Below are 20,576 nucleotides of genomic sequence, written 5' to 3' on the forward strand. Positions count from 1 at the left end.
ACTACACCAAAAACATAATCCCAGACCACAATGGAATCACCATGTAAAAACAATATAATCTGATTTTTTTTACCCCATGCTTTTCTCTTTTTATCCCATGCCAATTTCCTCACCATATTCTTTGATGTCAAAGGTTTGGGAAGTTTGCTCTCCCTTCTCATTCCATGCAGTGATGATGTAACTTCCTTGCGTTGCCTCTGCGGACATGGGGTGGGACAAGTCCAGAATTCCACTCACTGTTGACTGGTTCAACCACTGAGCAATGCGGTTGGAGTTTGGGTCCTGTATACAGATTCATAATAGGTTGAAGGTAGGTATTTTTGTTAGGCATTGTATAAAATCATGCCACAGTACATATTGGCAGGTAACATTTTTGAAGGGAGATCATGTCATTATTATTGCTTATGTTATATACAGCTTTGGTTTTTAGTTGCAATGGATTTGAATGAGTCTCACCTGAAGCTCCACTGTTAGATACTAGAAAAGAGAAACAAAACATTCAGCATTTAACATTTGTCCCCAAAAAACATTTTCAAACTTATTTTCAAATTATTTTCACAGGAGGCCTAAAGGAAACTACTATCGTGTCAGGAAATGGGTTTAAAACAAACATTTCATAACTTTCCAAAACAGTTTCTACAGTACAGGCATCTTTATCTACAGAGTTACAGTACAGAGCAGGCCTTGAGCTCATGTTGACTCAGATGCTCTGCTCAAACAGCCAGGCCAAATGAACTCTGACCACATGTTTGCTGAGCCACCTACACACACACACACACACACACACACACACTGACCCATTAAACAAATAAAATAATAGTAGACAAAATTGGACTGCAAGAGGATGAAATCATTGCTCCATCACTTGCCTTTCTTACTCAACTACAGTAAACCTCTCCCAAACTACACCTCCCTAGAATGTTCCAAAGCTGACTAACACTCTGCTGTCCTGTTCAACCCAACGTAAATGCTCTGAAAGAGTAACTTACCATCTGATTGAATGACAAGAAACTGGCATCCAGCGAGACGATTCGGAACTTGACTGGAAAAGGGGTAGAAACATTTGTCTATATAGTATCTGTCATGTACAGTATATCCATCATCCATTTCAGGAAGGACCTTTCTGATGGCCTCACAAATATACTGTAAAGTATATGCATAATCATCAATCAAAATCAACAGTTGGCCCAGACAAAAGGGTCTGTTTAGTACATTTACAAGTAATAACTCAGGAAGGGTCAGTTTCAGTGTTCATCAAAGATTGTATCTCACTACCTGTCTGTCCAGGTTTGTAGACTGGTTTGTCTGTTTGGAAAATGGTGAAGAACCTTTTAGGCTTGATAAGGATCTTGGTCTTTTTACTCATCTCATCCTTCCTCCCCTTGATGCTGACAAGAACAGTGGCCACACTGTCAGCCTTCACTGGGGGTACCTACAATATGAAGAACAGAAGAATGGAAGCTTGGTAGAACTTCTACAATCCTCTAGCTCCTAACCAAAGTATGGCTCTCGGACTGAGTAGCTTGAGAACAGAGGGCTTTTTGTTAAGTGGTAGATAGCAAAGTATGATTAATATAACTGCTATTGCCTTTCATAGGTTGGATCATTTTGCATACAACACCCAGCCTGGAATCCAAGTTGAATTCCACATAACATGACGGAGTTACAACCAAACTCTTCAAAATAAAAGACTGAAATGAATGTGTTTTGTTGAATGAATGCACATAGGTAACTTAAAAGCTAGTAAGAATAGTACTTTGTTTAGATGACAAAATGACCACAGAAGAAGAGCCAGGAGATTCTATCAACTGTAATCTTACATACACTGAGTGTACAAAACATTAAGAACAACCTGGTCTTTCCACAACATATATAGACCAGGTGAATCCAGGTGAAAGCTATGATCCCTTTTATTGATGTCACTTGATAAAGCCACTTCAAAAATCTGTGTAGATGAAGGGGAGGAGACAGGTTAATGAAGGGTTTTTAAGCCTTGAGCCAATTGAGACATGGATTGTGCATGTGCCCCATTCGGGGGGGTGAATTGGCAAGACAAAAGATTGAAAAGATAAGTGCCTTTGAACAGGCTATGATAGTAGGTGCCAGGTGCACCAGTTAGTGTCAAGAACTGCAACGCTTCTGTTTTTTTCACACTCAACAGTTTCCTGTGTGTGATGTGTCAAGAATGGTCCACCACCCAAAGGACATCCAGCCAACTTGGGCCAGCATCTCTATGGAACCCTTGACACCTTGTAGAGCCCATGCCCTGATAAATATAGGCTGTTCTAAGGTCAAAACTCAAAATTGGGAAGGTGTTCATAATGTTTGGTATGCTCAGTGTATGTACAACTGATAGGGGTAACTGTTCAACTAAAATCAATATGAAGCGAGGCACAAGTTGTGTAACACCCAACACTGATGGGAAAGAGACCCAATTCAAAGTGTCAGCTACTATTAAAGCTGATGACTCAGGTCAGTGTTAGTCAAGTAAAGAAATGAAATGATGTCAACATTTAACCCATTGGCTTTTTGACTGTGGTCGGGATGCTTTTGCATGAGAGACGATAGAATAGGGCCACAGTCAGTAGCTCACATCGTTGTGGAACTTCGCAGTTAGAAATGTCATACATAGGGCTGGCATGATTCCTTAACCCACATGTCTTCTACACCTGCATTGCTTGCTGTTTGGGGTTTTATGCTTTGAGATATCAGCTGATGTACGAAGGGCTATATAAATACATTTGATTTGATTTGATGTCAGAGAGGCATGTTGGTTCTACATGAAATATTTATATCAGAGCGGTCCACAACGTTGTAGCCTGCTGAACACAGCACAGTTACAGCTGACCTGGAAGGAGATGCAGCGATAGAAGTCCTGTGTTACGTCTTCCTCCAGTAGAACGGTACCGCTGCCACCCTCCATTTCCAGCGACACATTCAACAACAGAGGCTCTGTGGCTTGGTGGACCTGAGCACAAAGTTTCTCTGTGGTCCCTCCTACCACCTCCGAGCTGACCGTCACCAAGTAAATCCTAAAAGGGGAAAGAGTCAGCATGAATGCAGCTGTGGTAATAATACTTAAGTGGCAGTGTGCTCAAACAGCTCTTTAGTTCCTTTGTACCCTACTGATTTTTTAAAGTTGGGGACAAAGTGACCTTAATTGTCTCTGGCTATGTGCCCCACTCAGAGTCCAAACAATGAGAAATTGAGGGCATAATTGATTCCGTTTCAGACAGTGTTGGAGGGAATACCAATTAGTTGTTTGATGGTCTGTCAACCATGTATTGGTGAACAAAGGCAGGAATGCCCACTCAGATTTGTACTGTTTAAAATAGATATACATATACACACTGGACAAACATATAAAAACACAACATGTACAGTGTTGGTCCCATGTTTCATAAGCTGAAATAAAACATCCCAGAAATGTTCCATTACGCACAAAAAGCTTATTTCTGTCAAATTTTGTGCACAAATTTGTTCACATCCCTGTTAGTGAGCATTTCTCCTTTCTCCACCAGAGAGATGTGGCATATTAAGAAGCTGATTAAACAGCATGATCATTATACAGGCGCACCTTGTAAAAGGCCACTCTAAAATGTGCAGTTTTGTCACACCAGAATGCCTCAGATGTCTCAAGTTGAGGGATCGTGTAATTGGCATGATGACTGCAGGAATGTCCACCAGAGCTGATGCCAGAGAATTTAATGTTAATTTCTCTACCATAAGCCGCCACCAATGTCATTTTAGAGTATTTTGCAGTACCTCCAACTGGCCACACAACCGCAGACCACATGTAACCACGCCAGCCCAGAACCTACACATCCGGCTACTTCACCTACGGGATCATCTGAGACCAGCCACTCATAAAGCTGATTAAACTGAAGAGTACTTGTCTGTAATGAAGCCCTTTTGTGAGGAAAAGCTCATTCTGATTGGCTGGAACAATGGAGTCATGGTTGCTGATAATGGGCCTCTGTACGCCTATGTAGATATTCCATAAAAAATCTGCCGTTTTCAGCTACAATAGTCATTTATAATATTAACAATGTCTACACTGTATTTCTGATCAATTTGATGTTATATTAATGGACAAAAAAGGTGCTTTTCTTTAAAAAAAACATGGACATTTCTAATTCCAAACTTTTGAATGATTGTGCGCACACACACACACACACAGCATTTGGAAAGTATTCAGACCCCTTGACTTTTCCCACATTTTGTTATGTTACAGCCTTTCTCCTAAAATTGGTGAAATTGTCCCCCCCCCTCAATCTACACACAATACCCCATAATGACAAAGCAAAAACAGGTTCATAGAAATGTTCATATGTATTACAAATTTAAACTGAAATACCACATTTACAGAAGTATTCAGACCCTTTACCCAGTACTTTGTTGAAGCACCTTTGGCAGCAATTACAGCCTTGAGTTTTCTTGGGTATGACGCTACAAGCTTTGCACACCTGTATTTGGGGAGTTTCTCCCATACTTCTCTGCAGATCCTGTAAGCGCTGTCAGGTTGGATGTGGAGCATCGCTGCACAGCTATTTTCAGGTCTCCCCAGAGATGTTTGATCGGGTTCAAGTCCGGGCTCTGGCTGGGCCACTCAAATACATTGAGACCTTTCCCAACGCCACTCCTGCATTGTCTTGGCTGTGTGCTTAGGGACATTATTATTTTTGTTGTTTCTCTATGATACTACTACCCACCTAGCAATTGTATTTAGTTGGCATTAGCTAGCCCAGATATGTTCCCAGTGTCATAACCTTATAAAAGCTACCAAGAAGCCATTTCAGGCTATCAATCAAGATAGACAAGCAAGCTACTCTTAGCTGGCATGCCTGTTGGCAAGTTGGGAGACTTTAGAAAAGCAACATTCCACATTCTCCAACTTCAGGCCAGGGGCCTAAGCTCCCTATGGACCACACCCCCCACAGCCATCCTTACATACTTTGTATGATTTTGAGGGTGCATGAAGCCCCTGTTGGGGTTGATTGTACAGAGGGACATTGGAGGAAAGCACACTAAATACAGACTATCACAAGTCGGATTTGTAACCCACAAATGTACAGGCCTGCTTGCCAGCATGTCTCATAAGGTATGAAAAGCCTCTCACGTGCAAGAAAGAGAGAGAATGGTACTTTTCCTGTCCCTGTGGCCTTCCCACTTCCAACTTTTTTATATATTGTTATTCACAAATGGAGACAATTAAAATCTGATATTCAGCTATATCAGTGCAGTAGGTATATACACGATTTTGTTATGTAATATTATGTTTATAACTAAAATAATTATATTCCTCAGGTGACCTACCCTACATCTGCAGGTGCATAGCCTGGAGAATAATGAATTCCTCAATTTGATTATAGACTGTGGTATGCAGCCAAACATGTAAACAACAATTTCTTGTTGTGAGTTTAATCCCTCAATTAAATGACGAAAATACTACTTGCTTCTACTGCCTACTACTGTACGTGAAATGTTTTGTAGCGTACTTACGATTCATTGAAGGTGCTCGATGTCGCAGTTCGTAAAATTACTGATGTGATAAATACAAGGCAAAGGAAGTTGAGAGCCATGGCCATAACCGTGGTACACATCCTCCGCACTTCGAAATGCTGCCTTCCCTCGTACAGATGGTCAGGAAAGTTGCACAAACGGTGCTGTTTATACCCAAATGCACCCTCTTGTGTCACTCCCTTCCAAATAGTTTGGCACACGGCAGCCACCTTCCGTTTCCTCCCAATTCCGAAGAAGTTCTCAAACAGACACAGCCCCGCGAGAAATGGGATGGTCAGAATGACACCAAAATACCTCAAGCTATTTTTCCCAAAATTCGGCCGTTCCTGCATATGGGCATTCCATCTGCAGGAACTCTTCCCCCCTCGAACATCCACCGAGGTAAAGAAAGTTTCCAGTTGGATATTCGCGCTTTCAATCCACTTGAGCCAAAGACTCCAAATAAGTGGCATGATGTTGGAAAAATTGCGCACAACATTATTTTCACGATTTGGACATTCATTCGCATTCCAAAGCTAATAAACATGTGGAAATGTGAGCACTATTTGGTATTCCTAGTCGAATTAGTTAGGGAGCGTAAACAAAGTACAAACTTTTTTACGTTCGATTTTCAATAGCTCCTTGGTCATAGGACCTACTTGACTCAAACAAGTGTCAGAATGTCCACTGACTACCCTTCTGTATTGCACACCCTTTGGTTTGTTCATTTTCATCTCACACGTTTTTACATGAATTGTTCAAACTTTAAATTCGAAATGGCTCCTTGGTCATGTGACCTACTGACTTCAAACAAGGTTCAGAATGTCCACTCGAAGACAATGAGGCTGTAGGCCAGGTATGTTTTTTTCTCCAAATGTTAAAGGATTGTGATAGTTTGTTTTCAGTTCATGTTTAAGAGGACAATAACTCTTCTAAATGTGTTTTATTTGCATATTGCAGGTCACAGCTCTGTGGCGAAGAAACAATTGCGAGGTGGTGGTTGCTGATGTGAGGTCTACAGACAAAAATTCCTCTTTCCTTCTCCAACATTCAGAGTTTAAAACTCTGCAGCCCCACAAATGGCTTGTGGATGAGGTAATAAATACTAGTCGTAACATGACAATAAGCATTTTTTTCAATCACAATTCTAAACATATCGTGGAGAAAAAAAATTCATACAGTATTAATGATGAACATAGAAGTACATTAGATGTGCACCTAACCAAGTCTAAGGACATGTAATATCATTATGTATTTAAGTGGAATTGGAGTTGAATGTTTCTGATGTACACCTGAATATTTATGGCCCTTATTCTGTCACTTTAAGTAAATAGTGAAGATGTGTCATCACGTAAACACAGTATTGTCAGAAAAACACACTTTTTGACTACATAACACCTTATGTATGATACTTAATCTCCCTAACAAGGCATATAAACTCAGCAAAAAAATAATGTCCCCTTTTCAGGACCCTGTCTTTCAAAGATAATTCGTAAAAATCCAAATAACTTCACAGATCTTCATTGTAAAGTGTTTAAACACTGTTTACCATGCTTGTTCAATGAACCATAAACAATTCATGAACATGCACCTGTGGAACAGTTGTTAAGGCACTAACAGTTTACAGACGGTAGGCAATTAAGGTCACATTTATGAGAACTTAGGACACTAAAGAGGCCTTTCTACGGACTCTGAAAAACACCAAAAGAAAGATGCCCAGGGTCCCTACTCATCTGCGTGAACGTGCCTTAGGCATGCTGCAAGGAGGCATAAGGACTGCAGATGTGGCCAGGGCAATAAATTGCAATGTCCGTACTGTGAGACACCTAAGACAGTGCTACAGGGAGACAGGACAGACAGCTGATCGTCTTCGCAGTGGCAGACCACATGTAACAACTCCTGCACAGGATCGGTACATCCGAACATCACACCTGCGACAGGTACAGAATGGCGACAACAACTGCCCGAGTTACACCAGGAATGCACAATCCCTCCATCAGTGCTCAGAATGTCCGCAATGGGCTGAGAGAGGCTGGGCTGAGGGCTTGTAGGCCTGTTGTAAGGCAGGTCCTCACCAGACATCACTGGCAACAACGTCACCTATGGGTACAAACCCACCGTCGCTGGAACAGATTGTCTGGCAAAAAGTGCTCTTCACTGACGAGTCGCGATTCTGTCTCACCAGGGGTGATGGTTGGATTCGCGTTTCTCGTCGAAGGAATGAGCGTTACACCGAGGCCTGTACTCTGGAGTGGGATCGATTTGGAGGTGGAGGGTCCATCATGGTCTGGGGTGGTGTGTCACAGCATCATCGGACTGAGCTTGTTGTCATTGCAGGCGATCTCAACGCTGTGCGTTACAGGGAAGACATCCTCCTCCCACATGTGGTACCCTTCCTGCAGGCTCATCCTAGCATGACCCTCCAGCATGACAATGCCACCAGCCATACTGCTCGTTCTGTGCGTGATTTCCTGCAAGACAGGAATGTCAGTGTTCTACCATGGCCAGCGAAGAGCCCGGCTCTCAATCCCATTGAGCACATCTGGGACCTGTTGGATTGGAGGGTGAGGGCTAGGGCCATTCCCCCCAGAAATGTCCGGGAACTTGCAAGAGCCTTGGTGGAAGAGTGGGGTAACATCTAACAGCAAGAACTGGCAAATCTGGTGCAGTCCATGAGGAGGAGATGCACTGCTGTACTTAATGCAGCTGGTGGCCAAACCAGATACTGACTGTTACTTTTGATTTTCACATGTCTGTGGAACTTGATCAGTTTATGTCTCAGTTGTTGTATCTTATGTTCATACAAATATTTACACATGTTAAGTTTGATGAAAATAAACTCAGTTGACATTGAGAGGATGTTTTTTGTTGTTGTTGCTGAGTCTATACAGTGCCTTGCGAAAGTATTCGGCCCCTTTGAACTTTTGCGACCTTTTGCCACATTTCAGGCTTCAAACATAAAGATATAAAACTGTATTTTTTTGTGAAGAATCAACAACAAGTGGGACACAATCATGAAGTGGAACGACATTTATTGGATATTTCAAACTTTTTTAACAAATCAAAAACTGAAAAATTGGGCGTGCAAAATTATTCAGCCCCTTTACTTTCAGTGCAGCAAACTCTCTCCAGAAGTTCAGTGAGGATCTCTGAATGATCCAATGTTGACCTAAATGACTAATGATGATAAATACAATCCACCTGTGTGTAATCAAGTCTCTGTATAAATGCACCTGCACTGTGATAGTCTCAGAGGTCCGTTAAAAGCGCAGAGAGCATCATGAAGAACAAGGAACACACCAGGCAGGTCCGAGATACTGTTGTGAAGAAGTTTAAAGCCGGATTTGGATACAAAAAGATTACCCAAGCTTTTAACAACAATATACAGTTTTATATCTTTATGTTTGAAGCCTGAAATGTGGCAAAAGGTCGCAAAGTTCAAGGGGGCCGAATACTTTCGCAAGGCACTGTATGTGACAATGACCCAATAAATCGAATCTAGGCAGAATATATTAGACAAATAAAAACAAATGCAAATGTAATTATGTTTGTTTTAAATCTCGATAAACAATCCTGTCTAACTAACCGAAATTCTCTGAAATGTCTGTGCATATTTAGTTGTTGCTTAATTATTTGTATAATGTTCTTCACATTCAAAGCATTTGTGGTTTTACTTTCTATACAAACAATCGAATGGTACTTTCAAGCCACCACAAAAAGCTGTGGTCACGGGACAAAGAGTTACACCCTAAATCATTACTCAGCCCAAGTCATTCTAAATGGAGAAAGAAGTTCAGTGCGCAAGCAAAGTCTGCCCAAGGTACTAATACAATCTGTTAGTGGAATTTTAAAGGATTAACTATTTCTAAAAAATGTTTGGCTTAGTGGCAAACATGTGAAATTATTTATTTCAAGTGAACTTCGGTAACTACAATGCTGTCATGAGTTTCTTAAATGTGAACCAGAACCACTGGAAGTTTGTGTAAAATCCTTTTCCCAAAATTGATTTAGGTACATTTTTGTGAGGAGGTATGAGGGTTGTGATATGGGTGATTTAATAGTAAAATCATTTAAGGGATCAATACATTTCTATATTGCTTCCCCAGTATCTGCATGAACCATCAGGCCAAGTGTTTTTAGTTGACCCTGCTGGACAGAAAGAGAACGAGGAATCGGAACACGCTGCATTAAAATTCAGGTCTTAGTTATTCCATTGTCCTGGATCTAATACATATTAGCATTTTACATATAGTTGAAGTCGGAAGTTTGCATACACCTTAGCCAAATACATTTAAACTCTGTTTTTCACAATTCCTGACATTTAATCCTAGTAAATATTCCCTGTCTTTGGTCAGTTAGGATCACCACTTTATTTTAAGAATGTGAATTGTCAGAATAATAGTTGAGAGAATGATTTATTTCAGCTTTAATTTCTTTCATCACATTCCCAGTGGGTCAGAAGTTTACATACACTCAATTAGTATTTGGTAGCATTGCCTTTAAATTGTTTCACTTGGGTCAAACGTTTCGAGTAGCCTTCCACAAGCTTCCCACAATAAGTTGGGTGAATTTTGGCCCATTCCTCCTGACAGAGCTGGTGTAGCTGAGTCAGGTTTGTAGGCCTCCTTGCGCACACGTGCTTTTTCAGTTCTGCCCACAAATTTTCTATAGGATGGAGGTCAATGCTTTGTGCTGGCAACTCCAATACCTTGACTTTGTTGTCCTTAAGCCATTTTGCCACAACTTTGGAAGTATGCTTGAGGTCATTGTCCATTTGGAAGATCCATTTGCGACCAAGCTTTAACTTCATGACTGATGTCTTGAGATGTTGCTTCAATATATCCACATAAACTCATGATGCCATCTATTTTGTGAAGTGCACCAGTCCCTCCTGCAGCAAAGCCCCCCCACAACATGATGCTGCCACCCCTGTGCTTCACGGTTGGGATGGTGTTCTTAGGCTTGTAAGCCTCCCCCTTTTTCCTAAAAACATAACAATGGTCATTGTGGCCAAACAGTTCTATTTTTGTTTCATCAGACGAGTGGACATTTTTTCCAAAAAGTATGATCTTTGTCCCCATGTTCAGTTGCAAACCGTAGTCTGGCTTTTTTATGGTGGTTTTGGAGCAGTGGCTTTCTCCTGGCTAAGCGGCCTTTCAGTTTATGTCGATATAGGACTCATTTTACTGTGGATATTGATACTTTTGTACCTGTTTCCTCCAGCATCTTCACAAGGTCCTTTGCTGTTGTTCTGGTATTGATTTGTACTTTTCGCACCAAAGTACGTTCATCTCTAGGAAACAGAACGCGTCTCCCTCCTGAGTGGTATGACGGCTGTGTGGTCCCATGGTGTTTATACTTGCATACTATTGTTTGTACAGATGAACGTGGTCCCTTCAGACGTTTGGTCTTTCTTTTGTTTTCGCCATGATGTCAAGCAAAGAGGCACTGAGTTTGAAGGTAGGCCTTGAAATACATCCACAGGTACACCTTCAAATCAAATCCAATTTTATTGGTCACATACACGTGGTTAGCAGATGTTAATGCGAGTGTAGCGAAATGCTTGTGCTTCTAGTTACGACCATGCAGTAATATCCAACAGGTAATCTAACAATTTCACAACAACTACCTTTTACACACTAGTGTAAAGGAATGAATAAGAATATGTACATATAAATATATGGATGAGCGATGGCCGAATGGTATTGACAAGATGCAGTAGATGGTATAGAGTACAGTATATACATATGAGATGAGTAATGTAGGGTATGTAAACATTATATGAAGTGGCATTTTTTAATTCAAGTGACTAGTGATACATTATTACATCCAATTTTTAATTATTAAAGTGGCTAGAGATGAGTCAGTATGTTGGCAGCAGCCACTCAATGTTAGTGATGGCTGTTTATCAGTCTGATGGCCTTGAGATAGAAGCTGTTTTTCAGTCTCTTGGTCCCAGCTTTGATGCACCTGTACTGACCTCGCCCTCTGGATGATAGCGGGGTGAACAGGCAGTGGCTCAGGTGACTGTTGTCCTCGATTATCTTTTTGGCCTTCCTGTGACATTGGGTGGTATAGGTGTCCTGGAGGGCAGGTAGTTTGCCCCCAATTGACTCAAATGATGTCAATTAGCCTATCCGAAGCTTCTAAAGCAATGACATACTTTTGGGGAATTTTCCAAGCTGTTTAAAGGCACAGTCAACTTAGTGTATGTAATCTTCTGATCCACTGGAATTATTATTATAAGTGAAATAATCTGTCTGTAAACAATTGTTGGAAAAAATACTTGTGTTGTGCACAAAGTAGATGTCCTAACCGACTAGCCAAAACTATAGTTTGTTAACAAGAAATTTGTGGAGTGGTTGAAAAATGAGTTTTAATGACTGCAACCTAAGTGTATGTAAACTTCTGACTTCAACTGTACATTCATAAGTGTACTAATATTTTATGACATACTGTGAAAAACTCTCTTGGCTGCTGGCACTGTCACTTTCAGACATATGCAGAGCAGACTGAAAGGGGAAGGGTAGCTCTTGACTTGAACCACAGGGGTTCTCTGTAAAGAGAGAGTAATCCAAAAGGCACAGACACACCCCTTGGCTTTCAATTGGCACCCTTGACCTGTATGTATTCTCTCCTGATTGGCTCTGTGGTGCTTAGTCAATAGGAACTCCGTTGCCGGCCCCATCATACAGTTTTTACAGTCTGGCAGCCTGACTAAAGTGTCAGAGGTATGAGGCGAGACATCCTTCTATGTATTTATGGGAACAAATGTTTCCTAACACTTTGGATCCTATTATTTCACAGTTAGATGACACAATGCGTCAATGCAAAAAAATTAATAAATTACTAATTACTGTCCATGAGTAACTTCAACCTTGTGGGTCTGTGGATGTTTGGGTCAATAAAGTGCCAACTTAATTCTACCACTGACTAGTCTCTCATGCCCCTATGAACGGGGACACAGGGAAATCGTTTTTAATCTAAACCAGAACTTTTTTACTGGAGTACACTAACCCCTAATTTGGCCTCTTTTATTGACACACAGTAGCAGTTTACCAGCTAAGAAGTCAAGAAGATCAAAAAGTAGATTGCTTTAAGGGTGTATTACATCCTGTGCTGGCCACATTGTCATATCCATTCTGGCTTCTGAGTGGTAAAATCATAGCTGAAAAATGCCTCTGTTTGTGTTTACTGTATGTGGGAATGTCTTATGTCCGTCCTACATGTAGTGTTGGTACATGGAATATTCCACAACTGCATATACCATAAATTGCTATTGCAAATAGAAATATTATGTTCAACAACTGACATTATCAGATATTATTATGACAAACACACTTTAAGACACTTTGGTGCAGTCTTTGTTGTTGAAAATCCACACTGAAGAGGCTCTGAAATGTACATCAACCAGGGATAAAGGGAAGGTTAACACTGTGAAATGTTTTGTACTTTGTAGAAAAGTGTCTGTTGACATGTTGGAAAAGATTAAAGGTCTACAATTTCTGTTTAATTTGCCAAAATTACATTTTTATTCATTGATTTACTGGCCACCATTACTGTGGTTACATGTTCATATATGTATTGACCAGCAAACCCACTGCAGCCTACCTCACTAGCTCACTCTCCACCTCTGCTTTGGACAATTAATAGCATGACTCTCGTACTTTACCCTTTCCTTTATGGTTGATATTAATGATGAAAGGAGATATTATCTGTACAGCTGTTAAATACTGAGGAGAAATAAAATAAAAAATAGGGAAAATAAGTACTTAGAACTACCAATTATTAAAGATAAATATTAAAGAAAAGGGTAAACACAACACTGGAATGAACCCAACTAATATTAATGAACAACAATATCGAAGATACATGACTGGAGGTTATGCAATATGGGTGTATATCCACCACATGCTTCCTAGGTGTCTAATTGACCAAGGAGCTATTGAAATTTAAAACTATGAAAAATGTACGGTACACTGCGTGATTTTACAGTACACAAACAAGAGTGTGCAATATATAATGCTAGTCCGTGGACATTCTAAAGTTTGAGTCACATGACCAAGGAGCAATTCAAGTTTGAAAAATGAATGTAAAATCGAGTGAGATGAAAATGGACAAACTAAAGGGTGTGCAATGTGTAGGCCCACTGAGTGGACATTCTGAACCTTGTTTGAAGTCAGTAGGTCACATGACCAAGGAGCTATTGAAATTTGAAAGTTTGAAAAATTCATGGAAAAACGTGTGAGATGAAAATGGACAAACTAAAGGGTGTCCAATGGTATCAAAAATGTTATCAAAAATCTGTATACAATCAACCTATTCCAGACCGGTCTGCACGTTTTAAAGTTTGAATGGCGTTTCTATCATTGAAATGCATTGGGATTCATGCACATTTATTTGTAGTGTGAAAAGTATAAGTAGTATCAAAACGTTTTTTTCAAGCAACTTGGAGACATTCTGCACCTTTTAAAGTTGCTTTAGTCTCGGTAGCATTAGCATTAGCTTTTTTTGCGCTAGAGGTTCCAGCAGAAGGCAAATCATAATAACTATACTGAACAAAAATATAAACGCAACATGCAAAGTGTTGGACCCATGTTTCATGAGCTGAAATAAAATATCCCAGAAATGTTCCATATACACAAAAAGCGTATTTCTCTCCAATTTTGTGCACAAATTTGTTTACATCCCTGTTAGTGAATATTTATCCTTTGCCAAGATAATTCATCCACCTGACAGGTGTGGTATATCTAGAAGCTGATTAAACACCATTATCAATACTGTGCTGGTGACAATAAAAGGCCACTCTAAAATGTGCAGTTTTGTCACACAATAAAATGCCACAGATGTCTTAAGTTTTGAGGGAGTGTGCAATTGGCATGCTGACTGCAGCAAAGTCCACCAGAACTGATCCCAGAGGATTGTAGGTTAATTTCTCTACCATAAGCCGCCTCCAACGTTGGTTTAGAGAATTTTGTCAGTACGTCCAACTGGCCTCACAACCGCAGACCACGTGTAACAACGCCAGCTCAGGACCTCCACATCCGGCTTCTTAACCTGCGGGATCATCTGAGACCAGCCACATGAACAGCTGATGAAACTGAGGAGTATATCTGTCTGTAAAAAAGCTCTTTTGTGGGGAAAAACTTATCCTGATTTCCTGACTGCTCAGTCACGTGAAATCCTTGGATTAGGGCCTAATGAATTTATTTCAATTGACTGATTTCCTTGTATGAACTGTAAATTGTTGCATGTTGTGTTTATATTTTTGTTCAGTATAGAAATCTACAGAAAATGTTTGTGCTTGCTAGGCCCTGTGGGGGCAGGGGCTGGGATTAAAAAATAAATAATAATAATTAAACATGGCAGCAGCACAAAACAGGGTACAAACATTATTGGGCACAGACAACAGCACAAAGGGCAAGAAGGTAGAGACAACGATACATCACGCAAAGCAGCCACACCTGTCAGTAAGAGTGTCCATGATTGAGTCTTTGAATGTAGAGATTGAGATAAAACTGTCCAGTTTGAGTAGTTGTGGCAGCTCGTTCCAGTTGCTAGCTGCAGCAAACTGAAAAGAATAGCAACCCAAGGATGTGTATGCTTTGGGAACCTTTAACAGAATGTGACTGGCAGAACGGGTGTTGTATGTGAAGGATGACGGCTACAGCAAATATCTCAGATAGTGGGGAGTGAGGCCTAAAAGGGTGGTATGGTAGCAACTGGTTATAGTTGAAAAGTAGATAGATGGGACAATTGATTGATTGATTTATTGATAGGATAGCCTGAACTTGTGAAAGTTAGTTTGGTGTCTTTAACTTGAATGGTTCAAGAGTTGCTATTGTTGTTTGCTGGGATATTAATGATTTATGAAGAAGACATTTTTCTTATCAAGTTTTATAATTTTGGGGTTGACAAGACAGAAAAACACAAATCAACAGACATTACACAGATACACACTTATCCCCCCACCCCTCCCCTTCCCACCCACAATACATGCTTATTTGAGAACATTCGGAAAGTATTCAGACCCCTTGACATTCTGTTACGTTACAGCCTTATTCTAAAATAGATGAAATAAAAACAAATCCTCATCAATCTACACACAATACCCCATAATGACAAAGCAAAAACAGGTTTTTAGATTGTTTTATTAAAAATAAAATTCCTTACTTAAATAAGTATTCAGACCCTTTGGGATGAGACGCGAAATTGAGCTCAGGTGCATCCTGTTTCCATTGATCATCCTTGAGATGTTTTTACAACTTGATTAGGTTCACCTGTGGTAAACTCAATTGATTGGACATGATTTGGAAAGGCATACACCTGTTGATTTAAGGTCGAAAAAAATGTCTGCAGCATTGAAGGTTCCCAATAACACAGTGGCCTCCATCATTCTAACATGGAAGAAGTTTGGAATCACCAAGACTCTTACTAGAGCTGGCCACCCAGCCAAACTGAGCAATCGAGGGAGAATGGGCCTTGGTCAGGGAGGTGACCAAGAACCCGATGGTCACTCTGAGAGAGCTCCAAAGTTCCTCTGAGGAGATGGGAGAACCTTCCAGAAGGACAACCATCTCTGCAGGCAGACAGGAAGCCACTCCTCAGTAAAAGGCACATGACAGCCCGCTTGGAGTTTTCCAAAAGGTACCTAAAGGACTTTCAGACCATGAGAACTTCATGTCTGGAGGAAACCTGGCACCATCCCCAAGGTGAAGCTTGGTGGTGGCAGCATCATGCTGTGGGAATGTTTTCCAACAGGACCACGTCCCTAAGCACACAGCCAAGAGAACGCAGAAGTAGCTTTGAGTGGCCCAGCCAGAGCCCGGACTTGAACTCAATCGAACATCTCTGGAGAGACCTGAAAATAGCTGTCCAGCGATGCTCCCCATCCAACGTGACAGAGCTTGAGAGGATATGTTGAGAAGAATGGGAGAAACTCCCCAAATACAGGTGTACCAAGCTCGTAGAGTCATACCCTGTCACACCCTGATCTGTTTCAGCTGTCCTTGTGATTGTCTCCACCCCCCTCCAGGTGCCACCCATCTTCCCCATTATCCCCTGTGTATTTAAACCTGTGTTCTCTGTTTGTCTGTTGCCAGTTCATCTGGTTTGTTGAGTCAACCAGCATTTTTTCTCAGCTTCTGCTTTTTCCCAGTCTTTCCTTTTCTCGCCCCCCTGGTTTTGACCCTTGCCTGTCCTGTCTCTGAGTCCGCCTGCCCAACAACTCTGACTGTCCTGACCCTGGACCCGCCTGCCGTCCTGTACCTTTTCCCCACCTCTGGATTACCGACCTCTGCCTGACCTGACCCTGAGCCTGCCGTCCTGTACCTTTGCCCCTATACTCTGGATTATTGACCCCTGCCTGCCTTGACCTGTCGTTGCCTGTCCCTGTTGCTATAATAAACATTGTTACTTCGACAGTCTGCATCTGGGTCTTACCTTGATTCCTGATAGTACAAACTGGCCATGACTGACCCAGCAGACCTGGGCCAGCTGCGCAACGCCATCTCCACCCAAGAAACCACCATCGGTAAGCATTTTTTAAAATTTATTTTACCTTTATTTAACCAGGTAGGCAAGTTGAGAACAAGTTCTCATTTACAATTGCGACCTGGCCAAGATAAAGCAAAGCAGTTCGACAGATAAAACGACACAGAGCTACACATGGAGTAAAAACAAACATACAGTCAATAATGCAGTATAAACAAATCTATATACAATGTGAGCAAATGAGGTGAGAAGGGAGTTAAAGGCAAAAAAGGCCATGATGGCAAAGTAAATACAATATAGCAAGTAAAATACTGGAATGGTAGTTTTGCAATGGAAGAATGTGCAAAGTAGAAATAAAAATAATGGGGTGCAAAGGAGCAAAATAAATAAATAAATACAAATTAAATACAGTTGGGAAAGAGGTAGTTGTTTGGGCTAAATTATAGGTGGGCTATGTACAGGTGCAGTAATCTGTGAACTGCTCTGACAGTTGGTGCTTAAAGCTAGGGAGAGAGATAAGTGTTTCCAGTTTCAGAGATTTTTGTAGTTCGTTCCAGTCATTGGCAGCAGAGAACTGGAAGGAGAGGCGGCCAAAGAAATAATTGGTTTTGGGGGTGACTAGAGAGATATACCTGCTGGAGCGTGTGCTACAGGTGGGAGATGCTATGGTGACCAGCGAGCTGAGATAAGGGGGGACTTTACCTAGCAGGGTCTTGTAGATGACATGGAGCCAGTGGGTTTGGCGACGAGTATGAAGCGAGGGCCAGCCAACGAGAGCGTACAGGTCACAATGGTGGGTAGTATATGGGGCTTTGGTGATAAAACGGATTGCACTGTGATAGACTGCATCCAATTTGTTGAGTAGGGTATTGGAGGCTATTTTGTAAATGACATCGCCAAAGTCGAGGATTGGTAGGATGGTCAGTTTTACAAGGGTATGTTTGGCAGCATGAGTGAAGGATGCTTTGTTGCGAAATAGGAAGCCAATTCTAGATTTAACTTTGGATTGGAGATGTTTGATATGGGTCTGGAAGGAGAGTTTACGGTCTAACCAGACACCTAAGTATTTGTAGTTGTCCACGTATTCTAAGTCAGAGCCGTCCAGAGTAGTGATGTTGGGCAGGCGGGTAGGTGCAGGTAGCGATCGGTTGAAGAGCATGCATTTAGTTTTACTTGTATTTAAGAGCAATTGGAGGCCACGGAAGGAGAGTTGTATGGCATTGAAGCTTGCCTGGAGGGTTGTTAACACAGTGTCCAAAGAAGGGCCGGAAGTATACAGAATGGTGTCGTCTGCGTAGAGGTGGATCAGGGACTCACCAGCAGCAAGAGCGACCTCATTGATGTATACAGAGAAGAGAGTCGGTCCAAGAATTGAACCCTGTGGCACCCCCATAGAGACTGCCAGAGGTCCGGACAGCAGACCCTCCGATTTGACACACTGAACTCTATCAGAGAAGTAGTTGGTGAACCAGGCGAGGCAATCATTTGAGAAACCAAGGCTGTCGAGTCTGCCGATGAGGATATGGTGATTGACAGAGTCTAAAGCCTTGGCCAGATCAATGAATACGGCTGCACAGTAATGTTTCTTATCGATGGAGGTTAAGATATCGTTTAGGACCTTGAGCATGGCTGAGGTGCACCCATGACCAGCTCTGAAACCAGATTGCATAGCAGAGAAGGTATGGTGAGATTCGAAATGGTCGGTAATCTGTTTGTTGACTTGGCTTTCGAAGACCTTAGAAAGGCACGGTAGGATAGATATAGGTCTGTAGCAGTTTGGGTCAAGAGTGTCCCCCCCTTTGAAGAGGGGGATGACCGCAGCTGCTTTCCAATCTTTGGGAATCTCAGACGACACGAAAGAGAGGTTGAACAGGCTAGTAATAGGGGTGGCAACAATTTCGGCAGATAATTTTAGAAAGAAAGGGTCCAGATTGTCTAGCCCGGCTGATTTGTAGGGGTCCAGATTATGCAGCTCTTTCAGAACATCAGCTGAATGGATTTGGGAGAAGGAGAAATGGGGAAGGCTTGGGCGAGTTGCTGTTGGGGGTGCAGTGCTGTTGTCCGGGGTAGGAGTAGCCAGGTGGAAAGCATGGCCAGCCGTAGAAAAATGCTTATTAAAATTCTCAATTATGGTGGATTTATCAGTGGTGACAGTGTTTCCTATCTTCAGTGCAGTGGGCAGCTGGGAGGAGGTGTTCTTATTCTCCATGGACTTTACAGTGTCCCAGAACTTTCGTGGCTTCGTGGTGGGGGTACAAATATTGTCTGAACGCCATGACTGGGCATTGGACAGTTTGCTGGAGCAATTCCACAGTTGTCTGGAATGTGGTAACCCCCACAGCTGCTAGCAGCGCCATCTCATTGGTCAATCCACCTTCTCGGGAGCCTCACTTACCTCCTCCGGAACACCTGTCGGGTGTTCCTAGGTCAGTGTGCCCTCGTCTTTGAGCTTCAGCCCTCCTTCCCCTTGGATCACTCCAAGATAGCCTACCTCATCATGCTGATGGCCGGGAGATTGGGGCAATTTTGGCCTCCAGAACACTTCTGTCTCAGTACCTTTTGATCCGAGGACGCTTGCCCTTCCATATACATTTGGAGATCAAAGTGTGCAGTTTCTTCCAATATGTGAAAGGGGAATCATAAGGCTGTAAAAGTTTATCCGTGGAAGTATGTTCATCTTAACGATGGAAATGCATGTATGAACAGAGCTTGAATAATGGGCATTGAGACCACCTTTGCAGGTCAGACTCTATGTGTTTTAAACACTATTCAAATCGGTGGTGATCTGTAAGGACGGGGAGATGTCAACACCTGGGTATTTGAAATGGCTTACTATTGGGATGTCAGGGGACAAGGAGGTATTCCTCATATCTTCATTCAGTGGTAATAGTGCACATTTTGACCAATTAATGTTGTAACCTGAGATTGAACTGACGTTTTTAAAGATATTGAGAAGGAAAGGTAGAGAAGGAGGAACGTCTCCAAAATATACTATCAAATATCATCTGCATAAAGGGAGATATGGTGGTCAGAGTTGTGAGCAGTGATAGGAACATATGTGGACTGACAGACTGCCTGAGCCAAAGGTTCTAGTGATAAAGAGAAGAGTAAGCTGTTGAGAAAACAGCCTTGCCTTGTCCCTCTGTCAATGGGGAATTGTTTAGAACATCATTTCCCAGGAAGCACCATAGTGGATGGGTAAGAATACAGTACTTTGATCATATTAATAAAACAATCTCCAAAGCCCATATGTTTGAGTACTGTCCAGAGGTAGTGCCATTCAAGGCGATCAAAGGCCTTTTTGGCATCAAGTGAAAGAACAGCAGCAGGTAGTTCCACATTTTCAGCTGTGTCAATGATGTGTAATAGACGGCAGATGTTGTCAGAGGCCAGACAACTTTTTATAAAGCCAGTTTGAACGTGATGAACTAAATTTGTCATGTAAGATTCAAGTCTTCGAGACATTAATTTTGCAAATAGTTTGACATCTGAATTTAACAGTGATAGGGGTTGATAGTGAGCACACTCTAATGAATCTTTATTTTTCTTAAGTAAAGCGAGATAATTGCTTTGTTTACATC

The 20,576-nt window shown here is 41.7% G+C and overlaps 1 protein-coding gene across 5 annotated transcripts in view; it reads right to left on the reverse strand.

Annotated features, from left to right (window-relative positions):
* LOC109909044 (alpha-2-macroglobulin) overlaps positions 1–5,905 on the reverse strand; it is a 42,012-nt gene extending 36,107 nt beyond the window's left edge. For 2 of the 5 annotated variants that reach the window (XM_031795869.1, XM_031795868.1), the window contains exons 1-6: positions 5,503–5,871; positions 2,849–3,032; positions 1,276–1,432; positions 990–1,042; positions 457–477; positions 114–282 (exon numbers count right to left, since the gene is read on the reverse strand). In XM_031795869.1, the coding sequence (XP_031651729.1) occupies positions 114–282; positions 457–477; positions 990–1,042; positions 1,276–1,432; positions 2,849–3,032; positions 5,503–5,855 (937 nt within the window). In that variant the 5' untranslated portion in view covers positions 5,856–5,871. Of the gene's footprint in view, positions 1–113; positions 283–456; positions 478–989; positions 1,043–1,275; positions 1,433–2,848; positions 3,033–5,502 lie in introns of all 5 variants that reach the window. The other 3 variants (XM_031795871.1, XM_031795870.1, XM_020507931.2) reach the window with 2 other exon arrangements.
* Between the last annotated feature and the right edge of the window lie 14,671 nt (positions 5,906–20,576).

Source organism: Oncorhynchus kisutch, linkage group LG18 (assembly GCF_002021735.2).
Source record: "Oncorhynchus kisutch isolate 150728-3 linkage group LG18, Okis_V2, whole genome shotgun sequence".
In the NCBI taxonomy this organism is placed as follows: Eukaryota; Metazoa; Chordata; class Actinopteri; order Salmoniformes; family Salmonidae; genus Oncorhynchus; species Oncorhynchus kisutch.